Below are 26,241 nucleotides of genomic sequence, written 5' to 3' on the forward strand. Positions count from 1 at the left end.
AGTTTTGTGGCATATACCTCCCAGGGTGAGAGGTTTTGTGGCATATATCTCCCAGGGTGAGAGGTTTTGTGGCATATATCTCCCAGGGTGAGAGGTTTTGTGGCATATATCTCCCAGGGTGAGAGGTTTTGTGGCATATATCTCCCAGGGTGAGAGGTTTTGTGGCATATATCTCCCAGGTGAGAGGTTTTGTGGCATATTATCTCCCAGGGTGAGAGGTTTTGTGGTATATATCTCCCAGGGTGAGAGGTTTTGTGGCATATATCTCCCAGGGTGAGAGGTTTTGTGGCATATATCTCCCAGGGTGAGAGGTTTTGTGGCATATATCTCCCAGGGTGAGAGGTTTTGTGGCATATATCTCCCAGGGTGAGAGGTTTTGTGGCATATATCTCCCAGGGTGAGAGGTTTTGTGGCATATTATCTCCCAGGGTGAGAGGTTTTGTGGCATATATCTCCCAGGGTGAGAGGTTTTGTGGCATATTTCCTCCCAGGTTCTCATATTTTAATTTTTCCTATGAGATGCTTCCACAAGAGGCAATACTGTTCCTGGGAGCCTTCTCCCAGGCACACCTCATCTTCCTGTGATCTCCTAATCGTTTGCATTTGAGATTCTTATCAATAATGCATAATCCCCCAGACGAGGACTCGGTTGAGTCCATTTTCTGTGTCAGGTGGTTGGGATATATCAAGATGAGTCTCAAAATGGGACCTCAGAACACTCAAATGATTTCCTGAACAAAAAATTGTACCACTTACGGGTTATTCATGCCTGTGCCACCTCTTGGGTGGCTTAATCTTTATGAATCAATCATCAGTCTTCAAGACCTGAGCCACAGCGCTTGTAATTTCGTACCACCACCAATTGTCTTCTCTCGGACGAAACGATGCTCCGTTTCGTACAAGAAGCATTTTGAGTGTGTGTGTGTGTGTGTGTGTGTGTGTGTGTGTGTGTGTGTGTGTGTGTGTGTGTGTGTGTGTGTGTGTGTGTGTGTGTGTGTGTGTCACAACATCAGCGCCCTCATGCGTGTGTGTGCAGACATAGGGTAAATGCATCACAGCAAATCAGGGAGTAAATCTTACGTTTGGAACACAAATTAACTGCCATAAATCCGTCCTGTCCCCGGCAACAGACTCACTCAGCCAATATGCAACATGCAACCCGGAGCAAAACTTAGACGAAACTCTTTGCAATTGCAAACTCTTTCGCTCACCGCGTCTGCGAGTTAATTTCCTTGGCTGGATATTTTAAGTCTATTCAATATCCACCTCACAAGAAGATGCTGTTTCAATTTACATATGTAAATCTACATATGTAAAGCTCCCCCACACAAGGGCAGTCTGGAAATATTCTGCTTTTAAGATGTTATGTTTTGGTACTAAGTATATATATATATATTTTTTGTAGCGACTATGAGCTGTTAGTTCAATCGTGTACTATGAGGGTACTATGAGGTACTATGTTAGACCACTCATGGGCTATCTTGAGGGGTATCTTCAGATGATTTCGGGGCTTTAGTGTCCCCGCGGCCCGGTCCTCGACCAGGCCTCCAGGCTATGGTGAGCCTCCGTATTGGACAAGTAGCATGGGCTATGGTGAGCCTCCGTATTGGACAAGTAGCACGGGCTATGGTGAGCCCCCGTAGTGGACAAGTAGCACGGGCTATGGTGAGCCCGTAGTGGACAAGTAGCACGGGCTATGGTGAGCCCCGTATTGGACAAGTAGCACGGGCTATGGTGAGCCCGTAGTGGACAAGTAGCACGGGCTATGGTGAGCCCCGTATTGGACAAGTAGCACGGGCTATGGTGAGCCCGTAGTGGACAAGTAGCACGGGCTATGGTGAGCCCCGTAGTGGACAAGTAGCACGGGCTATGGTGAGCCCCGTAGTGGACAAGTAGCACGGGCTATGGTGAGCCCCCGTAGTGGACAAGTAGCACGGGCTATGGTGAGCCCGTAGTGGACAAGTAGCACGGGCTATGGTGAGCCCCGTATTGGACAAGTAGCACGGGCTATGGTGAGCCCGTAGTGGACAAGTAGCACGGGCTATGGTGAGCCCCGTATTGGACAAGTAGCACGGGCTATGGTGAGCCCGTAGTGGACAAGTAGCACGGGCTATGGTGAGCCCCGTAGTGGACAAGTAGCACGGGCTATGGTGAGCCCCGTAGTGGACAAGTAGCACGGGCTATGGTGAGCCCCGTATTGGACAAGTAGCACGGGCTATGGTGAGTCCCGTAGTGGACAAGTAGCACGGGCTATGGTGAGCCCCGTAGTGGACAAGTAGCACGGGCTATGGTGAGCCCCGTAGTGGACAAGTAGCACGGGCTATGGTGAGCCCCGTAGTGGACAAGTAGCACGGGCTATGGTGAGCCCCGTAGTGGACAAGTAGCACGGGCTATGGTGAGCCCCCGTAGTGGACAAGTAGCACGGGCTATGGTGAGCCCCGTAGTGGACAAGTAGCACGGGCTATGGTGAGCCCCGTAGTGGACAAGTAGCACGGGCTATGGTGAGCCCGTAGTGGACAAGTAGCACGGGCTATGGTGAGCCCCGTAGTGGACAAGTAGCACGGGCTATGGTGAGCCCCGTAGTGGACAAGTAGCACGGGCTATGGTGAGCCCCCGAAGAGGACTATTTTCATCCTCGTTACCGTGACATTTGGCCTATTTCCAGCTTTATTCTTACCTCTTCACACATAATTCTAACATTATTCTTATATCTTCTTGTCTCCTCCATTTTATCCACTTCTGTTTTTTTTCTTATCATTGTGTTTTAAAGAAACAAGCACAGGCCTGAGATTGTTTGATGTATTGTGTGCATTGTTTGCTGACAGGATGCACATCACTCTGAACTCTTGTAATAGACAAGACTTGTTTACAAGAGAATGGAACAAAAACAACTCTTGATGAGGTAAAGGCCTTTGTTAATACTCTTTTGTATTCAGGTTTGATATAAATTGTGATCCACTCATCATAACTCAAATTATATTGATATAAATGGTTAATAATTCGAAATGTTCTCAAGTCCTCCAGATGTAGGTGTCCCCTATATTGTAGTGTCAATATACATATGAAAATACATGTATCTTGTGTATCTCATGGCATAGCTGCAACTTGAGCTGCAAGGTGCTATCTTGAGGTTATCTTGAGATGATTTCGGGGCTTTAGTGTTCCCGCGGCCCGGTCCTAATGTGAACAAATCCACATTATCCACAAATCCAAATCCACATTTGTTCATTACAATATGATATCCATTCTATTTCTAGTACAACAAATAGTTACAGAGAGAAGGACCCTTCGATAAATTTCTAAAAATCTAGAGATAAAATATATATTCGTTGAAACCCACTTGTCTGAGCAGGAAGAAAAGATAACTATTAAAATCTGGTATAACTATTAAAGCCTGAAGGATTAAATTGCTTATCCTTGAGAACTTAGTGTAATAACCTCGTTAGTTAGCATTCCAACCACTTGGCCAACTTGGAGAATTGCCTTGTGACATTATGCGATATTTTAACCAGGGCGTCTGACGGTGGTTAATAGCAGTTTAGGAAGAGATGTAATTGTGAAGTTTTCTCAGACTTTCAAGCTTATTGCTGTTATATAAATGGTAATGGAGGTCCCCCATCAAATTAAATGTTAATGGGAGTGCTTGAGCAAGTCTTTAAAGAATCGCAATTATTAGAGCAAAAAGTTCTTCAAAACTAGTTTGAAGTCGGATTCTTTGTGTGAGCGAATTGTCCTCGAAGTAATTTGACTCCTCTTCGTCAGAATTCTTCACACCAACACTAAATACACAACTACAAGAGAATGTTAACAATTGTAGCATTAGTGAACCAAGATACATGGTGGCTCAAAATCTCAGAAGACTTTGGAATTTTTAAATAATTACATCAGCTGTATTTCAATATTTCGCCTAACTGAATGAAAACGGGAGATTTTCAGCGGAGGCTAAAAATATCTGTATCATGCTGACTAAACCACACACTAGTAAGTGAAGAGACGACGACGTTTCGGTCCGTCCTAGACCACAATCTACTTTCGGTCCAGGACGGACCGAAACGTCGTCGCATCTTCAATTTCTTTCTTGTGTAAAGGAGGAAATGTAGATGTTTATCTCTCAGAATGTTTGGTAATATTTTTATTGTTTGTGATGTGTGTCTATGTATGTATTAACACGTTGTACTGAACGGGGTGAGAATAGCTTGAGCTACCTCATCCCTTTGTGTGTTACCTCAATAAACTTATTTCAATTTCTTCAATTTCTAGTGTGTGGTTTGGTCAACAATTTTCAGCCACGTTATTGTGACTCCTCGTCTGCATCTTTATCATGCTGTTTAAAGACTCCTGATCCCAAAGGAACGACACATTATTGGAGCAAGTGCTTGCAACCCTCTGCCTCAGTCATAACCTCTCATCATCAGCATAATGATGTACAATCTTGAGGTGACAAATACAGCATCATAATATCTTTACATCATCTTTCATCAAGGTCTAGGAGGAGCATATTAGTTTTCTTGTTTAAGCGAATGTTTTCAGATGCATCGAAGTTATCCATTAAAAGGAGATAAGAAAGGGTATGTGTTTTTTAATACTTTAACTATAAACTAACTTAAAAATTATTCAAAAAGAATTTATATGTATACCGAGAGGTCTACCCATCTGCACGGAAAATATACACGAAGAGGTTTCTCAAGTCTGTTTTCTGGACGAAAGTATATATTATATATATTATATATATATATATATATATATATATATATATATATATATATATATATATATATATATTATATATATATATATATATATATATATATATATATATATATATATATATATATATTTCCTGTAGGGTCATTAAGCTGTTATGGTGACCTTAACAACCCTCCAGAAGGTGATAGACTTGATGCTCGACACCAATCTAAGGATATAGACACAAGAACGAGTATATTTGATATAATTAAGTTACTAAATTTTAATATGTTTACTAAGGTGGATATGAGGACAGCGGCACGTGGCCCCAACACCCACAATGTTTACAAACAACAGCTGTGAAGCACGTGGCCCCCAACACCCACAATGTTTACAAACAACAGCTGTGCTGCACGTGGCCCCAACACCCACAATGTTTACAAACAACAGCTGTGAAGCACGTGGCCCCCAACACCCACAATGTTTACAAACAACAGCTGTGCTGCACGTGGCCCCAACACCCACAATGTTTACAAACAACAGCTGTGCTGCACGTGACCCCAACACCCACAATGTTTACAAACAACAGCTGTGCTGCACGTGGCCCCCAACACCCACAATGTTTACAAACAACAGCTGTGCTGCACGTGGCCCCACACCCACAATGTTTACAAACAACAGCTGTGCTGCACGTGGCCCCACACCCACAATGTTTACAAACAACAGCTGTGCTGCACGTGGCCCCCAACACCCACAATGTTTACAAACAACAGCTGTGCTGCACGTGGCCCCCAACACCCACAATGTTTACAAACAACAGCTGTGCTGCACGTGGCCCCCAACACCCACAATGTTTACAAACAACAGCTGTGCTGCACGTGGCCCCCAACACCCACAATGTTTACAAACAACAGCTGTGCTGCACGTGGCCCCAACATCCACAATGTTTACAAACAGCTGTGCTGCACGTGGCCCCCAACACCCACAATGTTTACAAACAACAGCTGTGCTGCACGTGGCCCCACACCCACAATGTTTACAAACAACAGCTGTGCTGCACGTGGCCCCAACACCCACAATGTTTACAAACAACAGCTGTGCTGCACGTGGCCCCCACACCCACAATGTTTACAAACAACAACTGTGCTGCACGTGGCCCCAACACCCACAATGTTTACAAACAACAGCAGTGCTGCACGTGGCCCCCACACCCACAATGTTTACAAACAACAGCTGTGCTGCACGTGGCCCCACACCCACAATGTTTACAAACAACAGCTGTGCTGCACGTGGCCCCCACACCCACAATGTTTACAAACAACAGCTGTGCTGCACGTGGCCCCACACCCACAATGTTTACAAACAACAGCTGTGCTGCACGTGGCCCCAACACCCACAATGTTTACAAACAACAGCTGTGCTGCACGTGGCCCCACACCCACAATGTTTACAAACAACAGCTGTGCTGCACGTGGCCCCAACACCCACAATGTTTACAAACAACAGCTGTGCTGCACGTGGCCCCAACACCCACAATGTTTACAAACAACAGCTGTGCTGCACGTGGCCCCAACACCCACAATGTTTACAAACAACAGCTGTGCTGCACGTGGCCCCAACACCCACAATGTTTACAAACAACAGCTGTGCTGCACGTGGCCCCAACACCCACAATGTTTACAAACAACAGCTGTGCTGCACGTGGCCCCAACACCCACAATGTTTACAAACAACAGCTGTGCTGCACGTGGCCCCAACACCCACAATGTTTACAAACAACAGCTGTGCGGCACGTGGCCCCAACACCCACAATGTTTACAAACAACAGCTGTGCTGCACGTGGCCCCCAACACCCACAATGTTTACAAACAACAGCTGTGATGCACGTGGCCCCCACACCCACAATGTTTACAAACAACAGCTGTGCTGCACGTGGCCCCCAACACCCACAATGTTTACAAACAACAGCTGTTTGAATGTTGCCATTCAAGACAGCAGAGCAGCGTATAACCATTATATTAGTACATGAACTGGGATTCATCTGGACTTCAAGATGTTTTATTCAGCCAGATCTTACAAAAATAAAATGGCTGTATTTTCTCCATTTTTTTCGTCCTTGCGGAATTTAGGTCTATAATTAATTATTATTTTTTAAATATTTTATATATATATCATAAATAATATTCACTGCCGTATTAAACAGTCAATTAGTCAAACTCATGAGTCATTTTTCTGTGTGTTTCAGAAGTTTTTAATTCATTCTTGAACTTTTGAGAGCAATTCCTGGCCAACTGACTTTTTTTCATTCTTACGAGTGAAATTCTATTGCTGGAAGCGTGGGATACTTGGATGCTGAGGCGAGATGATGTAGTGGGAGATGAACACCATGTTAGGATGCTGTGATCAGACAATGCCCTTCAGAAAATCCTATTTTAGTTTTTGAGATATATACAAGAGTTGTTACATTCTTGTAGAGCCACTAGTACGCGTAGCGTTTCGGGCAGGTCCCTGGAATACGATCCCCGCCGCGAAGAATCCTTGTTACAACCAAGTACACATTTTACTGTTGAGTTAAACAGAGGCTACAGTTAAGGATTTGCGCCCAGTCAATCCTCCTCGGCCAGGATACGAACCCATGACAAAGCGCTCGCGGAACGCCAGGCGAGTGTCTTACAACTGCACCACGGAGACTGGTGAACGTGTAGATATATAATATTAGGAAGCTAGTCGTCTATTAAACCATTTAGAAACATTAGATAAACTGGAACAATGTTTGGTTTTATCAGTTAAACAACCAATTCTATCTAGTGATTCCCGAATCTGACCTTAAATGACCTCAATAGCAAACTAGGCTGATAAATGCTCTTTGGTTATAATTGTAAAAGTGACTTTTTGTTATGCAACATTATTAACTACGTAAGTATAACTAGGTGAGTGTAACTAAGGGAGTACAGCTAGGTGAATACAACTAGGTGAATACAACACGGTGAATACAACATGGTGAATACAACTTGGTGAATACAACTAGCTGAACACAACTAGGTGAATAACTCCACCCGTACCTCACCAGTCTCCAAGCACAGAACCTTCCAGCTTGAAGATCCAGGCGACTCAAGAAGCACAAGTGATGCAACGTCAATGGGGGTTTCCTTAATTAGACATCAAAGTTGTCGTCAATGAACCCGTCTGCGTGGCGACCTAATTACTCTCACTCGGCATTTTGGCTTTAGTCTACTCCTTGTGAAGTCCTTGAGATGACTGATATCTTACTTGTGTTTGGTTTTTCGCTTATCTGTGAGCGTTTCTAGTTATCGTCATTCAGGTTTCAGAATTGTTTTTATACGAGGTTGTGGCTGGAATGTTAAATTTTTTATTTGAGAGTGGGGCTATGATAGAGGTAAGTTACGTACAATTATCTTTTGATTCAAGTGTGTGAGTCTTCCTCCTGTGAGTGTGTGTGAGTCTTGTTCCTGTGAGTGAGAGTGTGAGCCTTGCTGCTCCTCTCTGGTTCACCTGTGAGACATTTCTCTCTTACTTCTCTGAAGACTTCATTGAGATATTTGATAAATAAGCTCTGAGGGTCACCTCCGAAGGGCGTCGCCTCCGAAGGGCGTCACCTCCGAAGGGCGTCACCTCCGAAGGGGGTCACCTCCGAAGGGCGTCACCTCCGAAGGGGGTCACCTCCGAAGGGGGTCACCTCCGAAGGGGGTCACCTCCGAAGGGCGTCACCTCCGAAGGGGTCACCCCCGAAGGGGGTCACCCCCGAAGGGCGTCCACCTCCGAAGGGGTCACCTCCGAAGGGGGTCACCCCCGAAGGGGGTCACCCCCGAAGGGGGTCACCCCCGAAGGGGGTCACCCCCGAAGGGAATCACCTCCGAAGGGAATCATCCCCGAAGGGGTCACCTCTGAATTAGCCTTGAACGACACCACGCGAATTCCTCAAGGTCTCTAGAAGGCACTTTTTCTGGAGACTGGTTCAAGGTATCATTCCCCCACTAGGAGCTAGCATCTCTTACAAGCTTCCCACAGATTTTTGGTTTATCGAACGTCTAAAGACAATGAACCATAGGGGCCCACAGGGAGAGTAGTGAGTGAGAGAGTGTTGACCACAGAGGTGGCTCAGGGCCCCAACATCACCCAAGATTAATGTTGTATTTGATAGCCCTCACTATCTGTCATCAAGCATGAGAGTTAACATGTTAAATATATCACAATCAGTGTTAAAATGACTTCATTTAACATATATAAATATATTGTATTTTGAAATATACAATGCAACACAAAGCTGTAATAAAGGAACTTGAGATTCCGCTGTGTGGGCCATGCAATTATCTGGTAATTAACAACTTTTAAAACGGGTGATTAAGAACTTGGAGACACCAACTTGCAGACGATGACTGCTGCTCGTCAGCGCTGATCAATGAACAATGAATGATCAATGGTTCTACCTGATAAATGGTCCCTTCGGCGAGCCAATAGCATGAGATGGATAAATGGCTCACAGCTTTAATTGCAGACGAGGAGTCACAATAACGTGGCTGAAATATGTTGACCAGACCTCACACTAGAATGTGAAGGGACGAGAACGTTTCGGTCCGTCCTGGACCATTCTCAAGTCGATTGTGACGGAATCGACTTGAGAATGGTCCAGGACGGACCGAAACGTCGTCGTCCCTTCACTTTCTAGTGTGTGTGGTTTGGTCAACAGCTTTAATTACTTGTGAACAATTAGCTGTTTGTTCATTTTGGGTGTGGGAGTGGCGGGTGATGTTGAGGAAACACCTCCATAAGTGCCTTAAACTTCTCGACACACTCAGACGGACTAACATCAGATCAGCAGTGTATGGTAACCTTGAGGACTGAATAACTGACTATAGTATAGAATTCTAAACAGGGAATCATATTATTCTGATCACACTCCGTCCCTCCTCTCTCTCTCTCCTTCCGTACCTCACGGTTCTCATACAACATTTATCACACATTCCTTCAATTAATGTTTACGTAAAGCGGACCATTTACCAAAGTCGGCCCTGAAAGCGCCTTCCTCATAGAGTTGTCTCCAAATGTAGCAGCCAGCGTTGAAGGCCCTCCCGGCTACAAGTGCTTCAGCCCCTCAAGTCTACAAGTGCCTCAGGCCCTCTAGGCTACAAGTGCTTCAGGCTCTCTAGGCTACAAAGTGGCTCAGACAAGTTTAACTATAAAATTTCATTCACCGTCGCCTGAGGGAGCTATCTGCTCAACCAAGCTTTTTCTTGTTTCTTTTTCCCCTCACAAATACATTTGTTTCCCTCTTTCAGCAAGGAGAGGGAGGCGACACGGGATGATGCAGTAATTAACTTACACGGCGCTTGACCACAGGACGAGGCGGCGCTTAAATAGACATTTCCTCACATGCATTTCCGCCTCAAAGCAAAATGTCTGCGTGAAAATGCCTTGCTACAGTACACCAGTTGCGAGATGTCGGTACGGAGGAGTGTTGCTTCCACTCTTGGAGCGTCCATTGAGACGTTCTCACGGATTTCCACAGTTATTTGTTACTTTTGGAAAGCAGAACGATGCTGCTGCCGCCGCTGCTGCTGCTGCTGCTGCTTCAGGAGGGTCCAGCAGACGGGAAGCCTGGAAGCTGTATCCTGCTGTTACTACAGAAAGCTTCAACTCTCACGAAGCCTCACAGCTGTTCTCCCGCCCCGCCAAGCTCTAGTAACCAGGTTTAGTCATGCGTTTGTCAACAATGGGAGAGGAGAGAGAGGCAGAAATTGCATTTGCTCCCCGGGCACTAGGCTGTCTCCGTGCTAATTCTGTGTAGGTCGCGTTAGGCTACAGAAGTGAGGACTCAGTCGGGTTTACTCTCAAACCTAACATCAATTACGGCTATAAAAACCATATATCACAAAATATATGAAAGATGAATGTTACTTGCGTCTTGAGAAGTTTTAATTGTACCTCGTTTAGTTGTCAATAAAGGTGAGTACATGATTCAAGGTAATATGTAGATGAGTGAACAAAATGGTTGATTGAACAGTATTGAACAAAAACACACTTGAGTGCATGATTTATGACAAATAATACATTCTAGTTCAAGCTACGGAAAATAATACAGCTTAATACATGCTCCTGAATAATACAGTTGTTTATATTACTGGATTATAATACATTTGAGTGAAACACACTACAGTACTGAACAAAAATATAGTTTGAGTGTATGCTTGAAGACAATAATGCAATCTAGAACTACAGGACAATAATACAGTTGAATTAATGCTATTAATCAATTACACAGTTGAGTACAGGTTACGGGACAATAATAGAGTGAATTTTAATTTGATATTAATACAGTTGAGTGAAAATGCATGCTATTTAACAGTCATGCATTTAGGTGCAGGCTACGTAGAAATAATACAGTTGAATATATTCTATTGAACAATTACACAGTTCAGGGCAAACTATGGGACAATAAGACAATTAAATGCAACTGGGCAACACTACAGTTGAATGCTACAGCTAATGGGACAATAATACAATTGATTGTATGATACTAGACAAATGTAGGATAGTATACTGGACAAAAACACAATCAGGTGTATTGTATATGCTATTGGACAATACTAGCGACGAGGTCAGGCTACAGACAATAATGTAGTAATAATATGAATGAATCCGGACAATGAGGTGACTTGAACTAAACATCAAGGAATTTAATATACATATATATACATACATACATATATATAAATACATGTATATACATACATACATATATATATCACTTTAGAGTTATTTCTTTGTGTATGCCAAGTGTATATTATATTTAGGAGTGTGATTTAAGTCAGTGCACCGGTTCGGGTGAATGATGTAGCGGTGAGCAAATCAGAAATGAGCACAGGAAAGCGAGAACTACGAACTGAATATTGAAGTTCCCGCATAAAGTTTCCCCCACACTAGAGTCAAGAGAACTCTATTATTCCCAGAACTTGTCGGTGAGGAAACAGCAGCGAGATAGGAAGAGTTCCTCACAATGATACCTGCTTGATGGGGTTCTGGGAGGAGTTCTACTCCCCAAGCCCGGCCCGAGGCCAGACTTGTGAGAGCTTGGTCCACCAGGCTGTTGCTTGGAGCAGCCCGCAGGCCCACATATACCTGGATGATGGGGTTCTGGAAGGAGTTCTACTGCCCAAGCCCGGCCCGAGGCCAGGCTTGACTTGTGAGAGCTTGGTCCACCAGGCTGTTGCTTGGAGCAGCCCGCAGGCCCACATATACCTGGATGATGGGGTTCTGGGAGGAGTTCTACTGCCCAAGCCCGGCCCGAGGCCAGGCTTGACTTGTGAGAGTTTGGTCCACCAGGCTGTTGCTTGGAGCGGCCCTCAGGCCCACATACCCACCACAGCCCGGTTGGTCCGGCACTCCTTGGAGAAAACAATCTAGTTTTCTCTTGTAGATGTCCACGGTTGTTCCGGCAACATATGCCAGATCATATGATAACATATCGTTACTACTGGAGCGTGGATGGCCACTCCAGATTATTGTGAGTTTATGCTTTTAAGCTGAAAACTTGCAGCATAATTCTTAGGTATTCATGTGTTATTTTATCTTGTATATGTGAAGTTTCTCTCTTCCTATATGAGAGAATGTCTGTGTGTGTATATTTGCCTGTCCAGAGTGGGAGACCAGATGCTTGCGGCCAGCTTCACCAAATTTGAGTGTGATAATGGTCTGGGGTATGGGATGAACATAGGCTAGTCGATGTCACCAGAATTAAAACAGGAACAGCGTGTTAGGGTCACATTCTCAACTCCACTGCTACGTTCGTTAAATCAATTCGGATTGGGTATACTTGCCAATCCGAATTTAATCAATCCGGATTGACAATTTTTCCCTTTACTCCTCAGGGGCCAGATTCACGAAGCAGTTACGCAAGCACTTGCGAACCTGTACATCTTTTCTCAATCTTTGGCGGCTTTGTTTACAATTATTAAACAGTTAATGAGCTCCGAAGCACCAGGAGGCTGTTTATAACAATAACAACAGTTGATTACAAGCATGAAAACTTGCCAAACTGTTTAATAAATGTAACCAAAGCCGTCAAAGATTGAGGAAAGATGCACACGTTCGTAAGTGCTTGCGTAACTGCTGCGTGAATCTGGCTCAGGTTTCTAGGTAGTGGTTTTTGGTTCTTGAGGCAGCAAGTGAAATATACTGTTGTCGAAGGCTTTTATCGAAATAAGAATTTATGTCATTCTCTGGGGAGACATTTTGGATGGTGATAAATAACGACTTTGAAGACATTTTCCTTCAAGATGTTTCAACAATAAGCAAGAAATGCACTCTGCACTGCATGATAAGAACATAAGAACAAAGGCAACTGTAGAAGGCCTATTGGCCTATACGAGGCAGCTCCTATCTATAACCACCCAATCCCACTCATATACATGTCCAACCCGCGCTTGAAACAATTGAGGGACCCCACCTCCACCACGTTACGCGGTAATCGATTCCACAAATCAACAACTCTGTTACCGAACCAGTATTTACCCAAGTCTTTCCTAAATCTAAACTTATCCAATTTACACTCATTGTTTCGTGCTCTGTCTTGTGTTGACACTTTTAATACCCCCACCAATATCTCGATATAAAAATCCCAATGAACACCGTTCTCATAAAATAATGCAATGAAATAAACAAAAATATAAATAACAGTTGATTCCTTCTGAAGATGTATTAATATACGAAAGTACTTAAGGAAATCCTTGTTTCAATTCTTCCTCCGGTGTCTGACACTGTCACATTTTTCATCACTTGTTCTTAATTAAATTTAATTAATTAACAATTTAATTTTCGTGATTTACACAACAAAAAAAATAAAAATTCGTGCTTACCGTTAGTGAGCTGTTCGCCCAGAGGGATGAGCAGGGGCACCAACACATTCATTGCCATTGTGGCCTTCGTAAGGTTGGCCAGCCTGCAAGATAAGAAACCGTCCATGAAACGACCGGCAAGGCAGCATAGTGTTACAAACTTTACACTGAAATATAAATATAAATATAAATATATATATATATATATATATATATATATATATATATATATATATATATATATATATATATATATATATACATATATATACATATATATACATATATATACATATATATATGCGGAAAATCCACAGAGAAATATGAAATGAGGTGAACGTTTCGGCTTTGTTAAAGCCTTTGTCAACACCAGACTGACTAAGGAGAAGGGAGAAGGGGGATATATAGGCCGACACCTGACCAACCCAACCCTAGGGTTGGTCAGGTGTAATTAACCAAAAACAGGTATAGCTTAGCTTAGAATGGTCAAAGAGGATTAAGCGGTCAGAGAATAAGGATGAAAGATTAAAGAAAAGCCTCATGATCACACAATATATGAATATACAATTATAATGAGACATTGTAAGCTTCTCTATCAGAGTTGTTTCTTAAACTGTTGTGCAATATTATAACTTAAAAATGGATCAAGTTTGTACATTCCAGTACTAACATTAAGAAGATTTGGACACTGATTAGAGCAGACTCAATCAAATTCCGTTCCACGAAATCCCCACAATTGGTAATGCTTTTTGCCCCATTCCAGTTAATATTGTGATCGCATAAACTCGTATGTAGATACAATGCATTAGACGTTGCACACAACAAACTGTTGTGTGTATTCGATTCCCTGCAATGATTGTGATTCTGTGTACCTTGGACAAACAGGAAAGTCCTTACAATTGCGGTTGTCACAACATGCTTATAGTATTAGAACTGCCCAAACGTCTAATGCATTGTATCTACATACGAGTTTATGCGATCACAATATTAACTGGAATGGGGCAAAAAGCATTACCAATTGTGGGGATTTCGTGGAACGGAATTTGATTGAGTCTGCTCTAATCAGTCAGTGTCCAAATCTTCTTAATGTTAGTACTGGAATGTACAAACTTGATCCATTTTTAAGTTATAATATTGCACAACAGTTTAAGAAACAACTCTGATAGAGAAGCTTACAATGTCTCATTATAATTGTATATTCATATATTGTGTGATCATGAGGCTTTTCTTTAATCTTTCATCCTTATTCTCTGACCGCTTAATCCTCTTTGACCATTCTAAGCAAAGCTATACCTGTTTTTGGTTAATTTTGACACCTGACCAACCCTTGGGATGGGTTGGTCAGGTGTCGGCCTATATATCTTCCCCCCTTCTCCCTTCTCCTTAGTCAGTCTGGTGTTGACAAAGGCTTTAACAAAGCCGAAACGTTCACCTCATTTCATATTTCTCTGTGGATTTTCCGCATAAAATGATCAGTGTTTTGTGATCGTCAATTGCATATATATATATATATATATATATATATATATATATATATATATATATATATATATATATATATATATATATATATATATATATATATATATATATATATATATGGCTTGACAGAAGCGTTTGACCTCGCAATTCGGACAGATAGACAGACAAGGACCGTCCTCTTTCATAGTAAAGATAATGTGTGTATCTGTCTGTCTCTGTAAATATGAATGTATTTAATACAACAATTGGGAAGCCTTCTGGGCTTCCATACAATACGGTGCTGGCAGTCATTAATGGAATTTTCCCCTCTGTCACATTTTACAATATATTATTTTTATGTCACAAAGAGGAACTGTGACCTGCGGCTGGTGCCGCCGTGGGGGCGTGGCACTCATTTTACATTTTATTTATTTTTCGTGAAACAATAATAGTTGAGAGGACATACACGCGCGCGCGCACACACACACACACACACACACACACACACAGTTGATTGACAGTTGAGAGGAGAGACCAACAGATATGACAGAGGTCAACCCCCGCAAGCACAACTAGGCGAGTGTACACACACACACACACACTTCTTAACCCAGCATGTCAGAGAACCCACAAGATTGAGAGGAAATGACGAACCAGCGAGACTCGACCTGGTCTTCACTCTGAACGACTCTGACATAAGAGAAATCGGTTTTGAGGCCCCAGTAGGAATGAGCGACCACAGTGTATTGGTGTTTGAGTACCTGATTGAAGAAGGGTTATTGAACTCGAGGAGGGATACCGAAACCAAAAGGTTAGCATTCCGAAAGGGAAACTATGAGGAGATAAGAAAATTCCTAAAAGATATAGCATGGGAAACAGAGCTCAGGGAAAAGACGGCCCAAGATATGATGGACTACATCACGCAAAAGTGCAAGGACGCAGCAAACAAGTTTGTCCCAGTCCAAAAGGAAAACAGTGAAATGAAAATGAGAAACCCATGGTTTAATCAGAGATGTGGGCTAGCTAAGCAGTAAAGTAAAAGGTCATGGAGAAACTATAGGAATAACAGGACACTGGAGAGCAGAGAAAGATACCAAAATGCCAGGAATGAATATGTCAGGATGAGAAGAGAGGCAGAAAGACAATACGAAAATGACATCGCAAGCAAGGCAAAGACTCAGCCTAAATTGTTGCATAGCCACATCAGGAGAAAAACAACAGTAAAGGAACAGGTTATGAAATTAAGGATAGGGGCAGAAGGATTCACTACAAACGACAAGGAAGTGTGAGAGGAACTGAATAAGAAATTCCAAGAGGTCTTCACCTTAGAGCAAGGAGAAATCCCAGAGATAAGAGAGGGAATAGCTAACCAGGAACCACTAGAAGAGTTTGAGATTACCAGCGGGGAAGTAAGGAAGTGTTTACTAGAGTTGGATGTGACAAAGGCTTTAGGCCCAGATGGAATCTCCCCTTGGGTTCTAAAGGAAGGAGCAGAAGAACTGTGCCTACCACTCTCCATAGTGTATAACAAATCACTGGCAACAGGGGAACTGCCAGAAATTTGGAAAGCAGCTAACGTAGTCCCGATATACAAGAAAGGGGATAGACAGGAGGCACTGAACTACAGACCAGTGTCCCTAACCTGCATATCATGCAAGCTGATGGAGAAGATTGTGCGAAGAAAGCTAGTGGAGCACCTGGAGCGAAAGACCTCTCGTCTCCATTGCAACATTGCAAAACACATAGCAACTGAGAGCTATTTAATTTTCAGATAGTGCGTACCTAACCTACGGTGGAAGAGTCGCTAGACGGCAGCTTCGTGGCAATTATGCGCATAATCTGCATTGTCAAGCGTTCTCAGAGAACAAGATCTGTGACAAGACGCTCACTTTGAAGCGCCGATGAATTTCAAATTCAGTTTAAGTCAATTTAAGAAAGTCGTTTTTGTATGAATTCGAAATCTGTCATCGCCAGAAGGTCTTGTTTTGACTGAGAAAATAACTTGCTGGTTTAGCAGTTAAGCAGACAGCAAGGGTACTGGCAGATCCAGTACCCTTGTTGATGCCTGAATATATGCACGTTTGAACTGCTATATGTATTAGACTGAGACTGATATATGTATACTGCTATACGTATATCTAATATTTTATTATCGTTGTGTCTTTCGATTATTTTTGCCGATATTGGTCAGAATATCTCTTGAGTATACATTGTTTGTACATTTTTTAATCTTGAAAAATATACTGTTGTCCTGCCTATATATTGAGATCATTGGGATTAACAGTCCCACAGGGTATGTATCCAACATTCATCTCGTTCATTGGGTGTCGAGAGAGTTCTTCATGAGATGGCTGTTGTTTGAGGTCACCTTTACACCTATCATGTCGTTCAAAATGATTCCCTCTGTCTTGTGAACCTTTAAAAACGCTATTTTAACAGCTTTATAGGTAAAATGTATTCTGTAGTATTCACCTTATCACAGGAGAAAAATATATATATATATATTTTTCAAAACTTACTTCAGGCCAAAGGCTTTCCTTAAGCTCTTTAAGAATTCGGGAAGAGTTTCCGAGAGGTCAGAGAGAGCCGATATGAAATGGATCTCTGCGAGCTAGAGATTTTCACTTGAAATTCCCCACTTTGTTGCCTCTGCCCCGGGCGCCAGAGTGGGAGGATAGCCTTATAGCACGTGGGGCAAGTGAACATTATACTTACTGATTTATTGACGAACTACCGATGAATTTTAGAACTTTATTTCCCTTATTACTGACTTCATGAAGTCTTAAATTCGTATTTTACGTTTTCTCACGATTCGACTGTGTTTTGAGGTTAGTTTATTTGTTTAGTTCTTTGTCATGAATAGTTACTTGTAATCACCACCTCTATGATTACACACACACACACACACATGTACAAGTTGAGAAGCGGGACCAAAGAGCCAAAGGTCAACCCCCGCAAGCACAAATAGGCGAGTACACACACGCAACTCAAGCACAATCAAGCACAACTAGGTGAGTACACACACACACACACACACACACACACACACAATACCCATGTACAAATGCTCAATCTCCGAACAAATCTCCTCTAACATACAAGGATATCCTATCTGTTTTGCTCCGTGGAGCTTAACTGTGGTTTATCCTGCTATATTCTAATTGCTCTCACCAGAAACACAACCCCCAGGAAAACTGTGTGTATATTTGGTCATATAACTCGCATTATAAGTAAACATATATTTTAAGCTGTTGTCATTTCATAAAAGATTTCTTTTCACTATGCAATCGACTTGAGAATGGTCCAGGACGGATCGAAACGTCGTCGTCCCTTCATCTTCTAGTGTGTGGTCTGGTCAACATCTTTTTATTATTATTTATAATTCTATGGAAGATCCTGTAGGGGGGCCTGTGGCTGAATGGACAGGGCTCTGGACTCGTAATCCTAGGGGTCCGGGTTCGATTCCCAGTGCCGGCAGAAATAGATGGGAAGTTTTTTTCACCCTGATGCATCCTGTTATCTAGCAGTAAATAGGTACCTGAGAGTTAGACAGCTGTTACGGGCTGGTTCCTGGAAGGAGGGGGTTTGGGGGGGTAAAAATTAGTCAGTAGTTAGTAACAGTTGATAGATTGACAGTTGAGAGGCGGACCAAAGGAGCAGAGCTCAACCCCCGCAAGCACAACTAGGTGAATACAGCTAGGTGAAGGAACACACACACACACAGTAGTGATGTGGTGGAGGCTGACTCCATACACAGTTTCAAATGTAGATATGATAGAGCCCAGTAGGCTCAGGAATCTGTACACCTGTTGATTGACGGTTGAGAGGCGGAACCAAAGAGCCAGAGCTCAACCCCCGCAAGCACACTTATGCGAGTACACACACACAGGGAGGATAAGGGAGTTGAACCTCACGTCCCTGGAAAACAGAAGGATAAGGGGAGACATGATAAACACCTACAAAATTCTCAGGGGAAATTGACATGGGTGGACAAAGACGAACGCCTTAGCACGGGCGGAATACGAACAAGCTCCAGCGAGTAAGCAGCTCCAAGATACGAGTCCGTATCTTAAGACAGAAGACGACGTTACACCCAAGATCTAATCACTTGCAGGTTCGAGTTTTCTAGTGCCCAGGTGGAGATTATCTTGAGGTTATCTTGAGATGATTTCGGGGCTTAGCGTCCCCGCGGCCCGGTCCTCGACCAGGCCTCCTTTTTGTTACACACCCCCCCAGGAAGCAGCCCGTAGCAGCTGTCTAACTCCCAGGTACCTATTTACTGCTAGGTAACAGGGGCATCAGGGTGAAAAACATTTTGATCATTTGTCTCCGCCTCCACCCCGGAACCTCAGGACTACGAATCTGTAGCGCTGTCCACTCAGTTATCAGACGCGAACAAAATATTTATATCCACGGAAATGTGTATGAATTTATATTATTGATCGTGGATCACTCATTTCTCTGAGCTTTAGTAAGAGTCAGGTTAAGGCGAAAATTTCAGTTGGGCAGCGGTTAGTTACTTCTGGGATCTTTCCTTGTTAAGGCTACTCATAGCAAGATGGATACAGCTTCTGTTTTCCACTCGTGGGATCAGGGATTCGAGTCCCCCAGTGCCCACCCGCCACACACACACCGAAACTACGACTCGAGAGAACTGGATAAGCGCCTCCAAAGGATACCTATCAACCAGGCTGTGACTCGTACGTCAGGCTGCGAGCAGCCGCGTCTAACAGCCTGGTTGATCAGTCCAGCAACCAGGAGGCCTGGTCGACGACCGGGCCGCGGGGACACTAAGCCCCGGAAGCACCTCAAGGTCAAGGTTGGTACAACGTTGGAACAAGTTTTAAAACCACCTAACCAGTTATAACAACCAATATAGCAAGTTGTAACAACGTTCTAATACGTCATAAACACGTTAAGCCAAGATGTAACAACTTTATTACAAGTTGTAACAAGCGGAAAATAGACAGTTTCGGTTTGTGTTTCCAGGGTCGGGGAATGAGATTTAAGAATAAGTTCTTCTCGATACCACTGCATCTTGGCTCTTAAAGCATGATACTGTTGACTTGTTTGTAAGAAACAGCCAGTTGGAGACCAGGGGCCAGATTCACGAAGCAGTTACGTAAATACTTACGAACCTGAACATCTTTTCTCAATCTTTGGCGGCTTTGTTTACAATTATTAAACAGTTAATAAGCTCCGAAGCACCAGGAGGCTGTTTATAACAATAACAACAGTTGATTGGCAAGTTTTCATGCTTGTAAACTGTTTAATAAATGTAAACAAAGCCGCCAAAGATTAAGAAAAGATGTACACGTTCGTAAGTGCTTGCGTAACTGCTTTGTGAATCTGGCCCCAGTATTAGAAGTTAAAAAAATGTGTTCCATTAGCAGTGACAAAGAGAATATCGAAACTAATGTCCGATATGTATCTCCCTCCGACATACTAAATTTACAAACACATGAAAGCTCCAGTATTATATAGCCGTTCACTTGGGGTGGACGGTAGAGCGACGGTCTCACTTCATGCAGGTCGGTGTTCAATCCCCCAAAACCCTCCAAGTGATTGGGCACCATTCCTTTCCCCCCGTCCCATCCCAAATGCTTATCCTGACCCCTTCCCAGTGCTATATAGTCGTAAAGGCTTGGCCCTTTCCCCTCATAGTTCCCTTCCAACCCCCCCTCCCCAAGAGTAAAAAATTTCTGTACTCTGTACATATTATTTGAATTCAGGAACACTTGATACATTTGGACTGTACCCAAGATTCAGTATGCAATTCAACAAATTTTCAATATACTACGCAACATAAACGAACAAATCCACAAGGGCCGTGACGAGGATTCGAACCTGCTTCCGGGAGCGTCCTAGACGCTGCCTTAATCGACTGAGCAACGACATGGTCAAGAGAGTTGAAACCAGAAGTTCTACTGAACTTACTGGATCCTGCAGCCTCTCCGAGACACAAACCAGGGGTTGTGTTCATTTGATCCATCACACTATTGTGATATCTGTGTGGTACGTAACATAATTAAATTATAAATTGAGCTTGTAAAAGCAATTAATCCCCATGTAATCCCAAGTGCACAATTACTCAATATACTATAGCAACTGAATTATTAACAACGTCTATAGTGAAAATTAAAACAATTGCATACACCAGTACTCTTTACATCATATATTAATATGCTGTGATATATTCTCCGGTTATACTTATTACCCAAACGTTTCTCCTAATATAATATTCTATGTGTTAGACTTATTAAACTGGAAGACGAAATTTCACTTGAAATTAACACTGCAAATTCAAGTAACATTTTGGTAACTTTATATACCCCACAACAGCCTCCCATTTTAATGTAAACAAAACAAAAGTCATTTTAACGAATGTCAATGGTATGACGATGGTATGACACTAAATGGTATGACATTGTCAATGGTATGACATTGTCAATGGTATGACACTGATAATGGTATAACAATGGTATGACACTGGTCTGACACTGTAAATGGTATGACATTGTCAATGGTATGACAATGGTATGACACTGACAATGGTATAACAATGGTATGACACTGGTCTGACACTGTAAATGGTATGACACTGACAATGGTATAACAATGGTATGACACTGACAATGGTATAACAATGGTATGACACTGACAATGGTATAACAATGGTATGACATTGACAATGGTATAATAATGGTATGACATTGACAATGGTATAACAATGGTATGACACTGACAATGGTATAACAATGGTATGACATTGACAATGGAATGTCAAATGTATGACAATGGAAGGAGACAGAAAAGGTGTAACACAGAGGCGATTCCCGCCTTAATAACTAGGCAATATTCCACCTTTAATGACAGCTTAGTTGGCAATTACAGTCAGCCTATTAACTGCCCAATTAGGCAGGTTTCGACTGTGTAGATCTTGTTAACTGCCAGAACCAAGTGTCTAAGAGGTAAGGGGGGGGGGTGATGGAGGAGGATTGGTTCTTATCCATCAGCTTACTATCCAGTATCCATCCAGTTTACATCCGCCTACCATCCATCTGATGCCTTCCTGTCATGTATATGTTTATGCAACCCATCCTCCTGTTTGTGCAACCCACCCTCCTGTTTGTGCAACCCACCCTCCTGTTTATGCAACTCATCCTCCTGTTTATGCAACCCATCCTCCTGTTTGCGCAACCCATCCTGCTGTTTGTGCAACCCATCCTCCTGTTTGTGCAACCCATCCTCCTGTTTGTGCAACCCATCCTTCTGTTTGTGCAACCCATCCTCCTGTTTTTGCAACCCATCCTCCTGTTTGTGCAATCCATCCTCCTGTTTGTGCAACCCATCCTCCTGTTTGTGCAACCCATCCTCCTGTTTAACTCAGCATCCCAGACGCTGAGTTAATCGACTGAGCTACATGGTCAAAAGAGTTGGTTTGTGTCTCGGAGAGGCTGCAGGATCCAAATAAGTTCAGTAGAACTCCTGGTTTCAACTCTTTTTGACCATGTCATATCTCCGTCGATTAAGGCAGCGTCTTTGATGCTCTCGGACGTAGGTTCGAATCCTCGTCACGGCCCTTGTGGATTTGTTCATTAACATATTCACCAGTGGGGGGGAATATCTTCCCTCACTTCTTAACCTCTTAAAACTAATCCACAAACTCCATTTCCTTGCTACAAAAACAGTGTGTGAACAAGCACCGGATTACACGTCCCTGAGACGATCAAATACCACAGTTCAACACCGGTATATCCCGACACTGAATCTCATTTGCATAATTAATTAGCCCATTCGAGCAGAGGAGCTTCCCAAAACGACCAGGCGACTGAGCCTTCACACACCAGACGCACCTAAATACCATCATCTTCCTGCTGATAACTTGTGTGTGAAAATGGGTAGACAAGACGACTCGCAAGAAGGTTCGCTAATGACTTAGGGGAGCAAGACGAGCCCAGGGTCGCTACAAGGGATAAAAGAGAAAGGGGAGAAGGAATGAGAGAGAGAGGGATGTAGCTATAAAAAAAACAGTAAAGGAAGGAATGAGATAGCATAAGAGGGAGATGAGGATAGCGGGCGAACCTGAGATAACAAAATTTCCTACTAGTTCTTACATATTTGTGTCTACAGGATCGAGTTTTAGCTCTTTGACCGGCCTTGCATGTGAAAGTTATAAATGGAGTTGGTATCTACTACCCTTCCCCATCTTCTAGTTTCTTATATCATGCTATTCCTTCGCTATCTGGCTGTATTCTCACATTTCTGAGGCTTATCTCTGTTTTCATCTTCTATCAGAGAGACAACAGAGAGAAAGGAGATATTTATGTGTACTCAATTAGTTGTAATTGCCGGAGTTGAACTGTGGCTCTTTGGTCACGCCTCTCAACCGTCAATCAACCGGTGTACAGATTCCTGTGTGTGTGTGTGTGTGTGTGTGTGTAATTACCTAAGTGTAGTTACAGGATGAGAGCTACGCTCGTGGTGTCCCGTCTTCCCAGCACTCTTTGTCATATAACGCTTTGAAACTACTGACGGTCTTGGCCTCCACCACCTTCTCACCTAACTTGTTCCAACCGTCTACCACTCTGTTTGCGAAAGTGAATTTTCTTATATTTCTTCGGCATCTGTGTTTAGCTAGTGAGTGAGTGAGTGTGTGTGTGTGTGTGTGTGTGTGTGTGTGTGTGTGTGTGTGTGTGTGTGTGTGTGTGTGATACCAGAATACACACATGGAAGTCTGCCGAACCTAAACTCATAATTCTCTCCAGGGAAAACTTAGCCTCATTCCCCAGCGATCTGTCTTTCAAAAGTTGCGCAATATGTTGCGAAGTTGATCAATATTTCAATAATACCTCAGGCAGGCATGATCTATAAGCCCATCTTAGTGTTACAAACAAGAAAGTGCTCTATTGAATAGCTTTTCTGAATTGTCATAGGTTCGGGCGATTTCCACTCCCTGAAAAATTTAAACTTGATATCGGTTGGATTAATCGATATTTAGTCGATAAATTTATTATCTTTATTTACAAACGCGATTGTATTTATATCCCTAGATCATGTGTATGAATGTATAGGTGAAAACTTATGTCTGAGAGTAATATAATTTTAAAATTCATGTATTGTCATGCTTGACAGGGAAAAGCCTCATGTCATGGATCTCTGAAGAATCACAAGGAAATCACACTAACAACATAACCACTCAATGGGAACAATCATTGTAACTCGAACTAGCTATCAAGGAATTCCCAGCCGAGGACCTTACCCCTGTACCACCACGATATGTAAAAGTTCAAGTATGTTTACTGAGACAAGAAATACATCTCAAAGGGATATAGTAGCTTAGGCTATTTCTACTCTCCAGATACGATATGTAAGTTATGCCAACCTGGATTCCACTGCTTTAGCTACACCAAAGTGCATGGGTAAATATGTGCATGGGTATATATATATATATATATATATATATATATATATATATATATATATATATATATATATATATATATATATATATATATATATATATATATATATATATATGTAAAACTAGGATAGGCATCAGTACAGGTTTCCACACTTCCGGATGATTCAGTGGAATTGATTGATAAAGATTAGGCTACCCAAGAAGTGGCACGGGCATGAATAGTCCGTAATCAGTGGAATCCCAGTTTCGACTTATATCTTGGCGTGGTGCAGGGGTAAAGTGCGCGGCTGGGAATTCCTTAATCGCAGGTTCGAGTCCCCCCCCTCCCCCTCATTCCTCCAAATGATTTCCTCACTCTGAACAGTACAGGATAACTAAATCTCACAACCCTGAGGGAGAGAAACTAAATCTCACAACCCTGCGAGAGAAGAACTAAATCTCACAACCCTGAGGGAGAGAACTAAATCTCACAACCCTGAGGGAGAAAACTAAATCTCACAACCCTGAGGGAGAAAACTAAATCTCACAACCCTGAGGGAGAAAACTAAATCTCACAACCCTGAGGGAGAAAAGAACTAAATCTTACAACCCTGCAGGAGAGAAGTAGTAAATATGATCACAACATACAAAAGTCTTAGGAAAATAGATAAGGTGAACAAAGATAACTTCTTTAAACTGAGACAATGAAGATTGTAAAGGACATCGGTGGAAACTTGAAACACAAGTTTGTCGTAAAAACGCTAAGGAAATATTCTTAAACTGTACGAGTTGTAATGAATAAAGAGCAATGCACCGATGAGGTTGTGGAAGCCGCCTAAATCTGCAAACTTTAGGACAAATTTGCAAGATATAATAATTAAATTATAGCGCAACAGGAGCAGCAAGCAGGGCATAGCAAAAAAATATTTTTTTCGTGGTAAATAATAGGTAGGCACCACCACAACCAGCACAACCACTGCAACAACAACCACCACCACCAACCACCACTCGGCCACACTTTAGACTCTGCCAGCCTCTATAGCAACTTCCAGAACACATTAGCACTACAAAAAGCCTGAATTTTTTTTAAAAAGCTGAAAACAAGTCTTAAATGCATCACGGACTAAAAATTCCCTCAGAATTCCTACTGTGTCGACGAATTCTAAACTGTTGTGGAAAGCAAACAATGAAAATGAGAAAATCTAATGTGAAATCTGGGGAATAAAATGGCATTAGTAAGTGTGAAAGTTGAGAAGTGCCAGTTGCTCCGTCGACTACACCAGTGCCTAGGTCACTGGCACCCAGCCACTACCACCAGTAGCATCACCACCACAACCACAACCACCACCCCAACCCTACCACCCCCACCACAACCCGCCAACCCTCACAGCTGCTTTTGTTTCAGGAGACAATAGTTCTGAAATAGCATCAACAGGAAGTTTAATTACCACAGAACATGTCTTATAATGTGTTGTTGTTGAGTCCAGACCTTCACACTCTTGCCAGAGTCCAGACCCTGATACATGGAGTCCAGTGTCCAGACCCTGATGCATAGAGTCCAGTGTCTGGACACTGATACATGGAGTCCAGTGTATTTCAAGAAGTTTGAAATAATCAATAGAACAATATTAGAACCAGGAGGAGGTAGTAGCATGGGTTCTAATACTCAGAATACTGTCACTGGTAACATTAGTTGGAAATATGTCTGCATAGGTCCTCATTTGCATAACTTGACCATTTCAAATATTATATTTCAAACATTTTTGGGTCAAAATGTTGTCCATACCTGGAAAATACTATAATCCTCCAGTCTGTCGTTGGCAGAATAAACGTTGATTC

The 26,241-nt window shown here is 42.6% G+C and overlaps 1 protein-coding gene across 7 annotated transcripts in view; it reads right to left on the reverse strand.

The window, feature by feature from the left end:
• Positions 1–13,644, reverse strand: part of LOC123746729 (putative neural-cadherin 2) — a 256,472-nt gene extending 242,828 nt beyond the window's left edge. For 6 of the 7 annotated variants that reach the window (XM_045728469.2, XM_069316744.1, XM_069316742.1 and 3 more), the window contains exon 1: positions 13,560–13,639. In XM_045728469.2, the coding sequence (XP_045584425.2) occupies positions 13,560–13,617 (58 nt within the window). In that variant the 5' untranslated portion in view covers positions 13,618–13,639. Of the gene's footprint in view, positions 1–13,559 lie in introns of all 7 variants that reach the window. The other variant, XM_069316740.1, reaches the window with a different exon arrangement.
• Positions 13,645–26,241: the final 12,597 nt, after the last annotated feature.

Source organism: Procambarus clarkii, chromosome 85, assembly GCF_040958095.1.
Source record: "Procambarus clarkii isolate CNS0578487 chromosome 85, FALCON_Pclarkii_2.0, whole genome shotgun sequence".
Taxonomy (NCBI): Eukaryota; Metazoa; Arthropoda; class Malacostraca; order Decapoda; family Cambaridae; genus Procambarus; species Procambarus clarkii.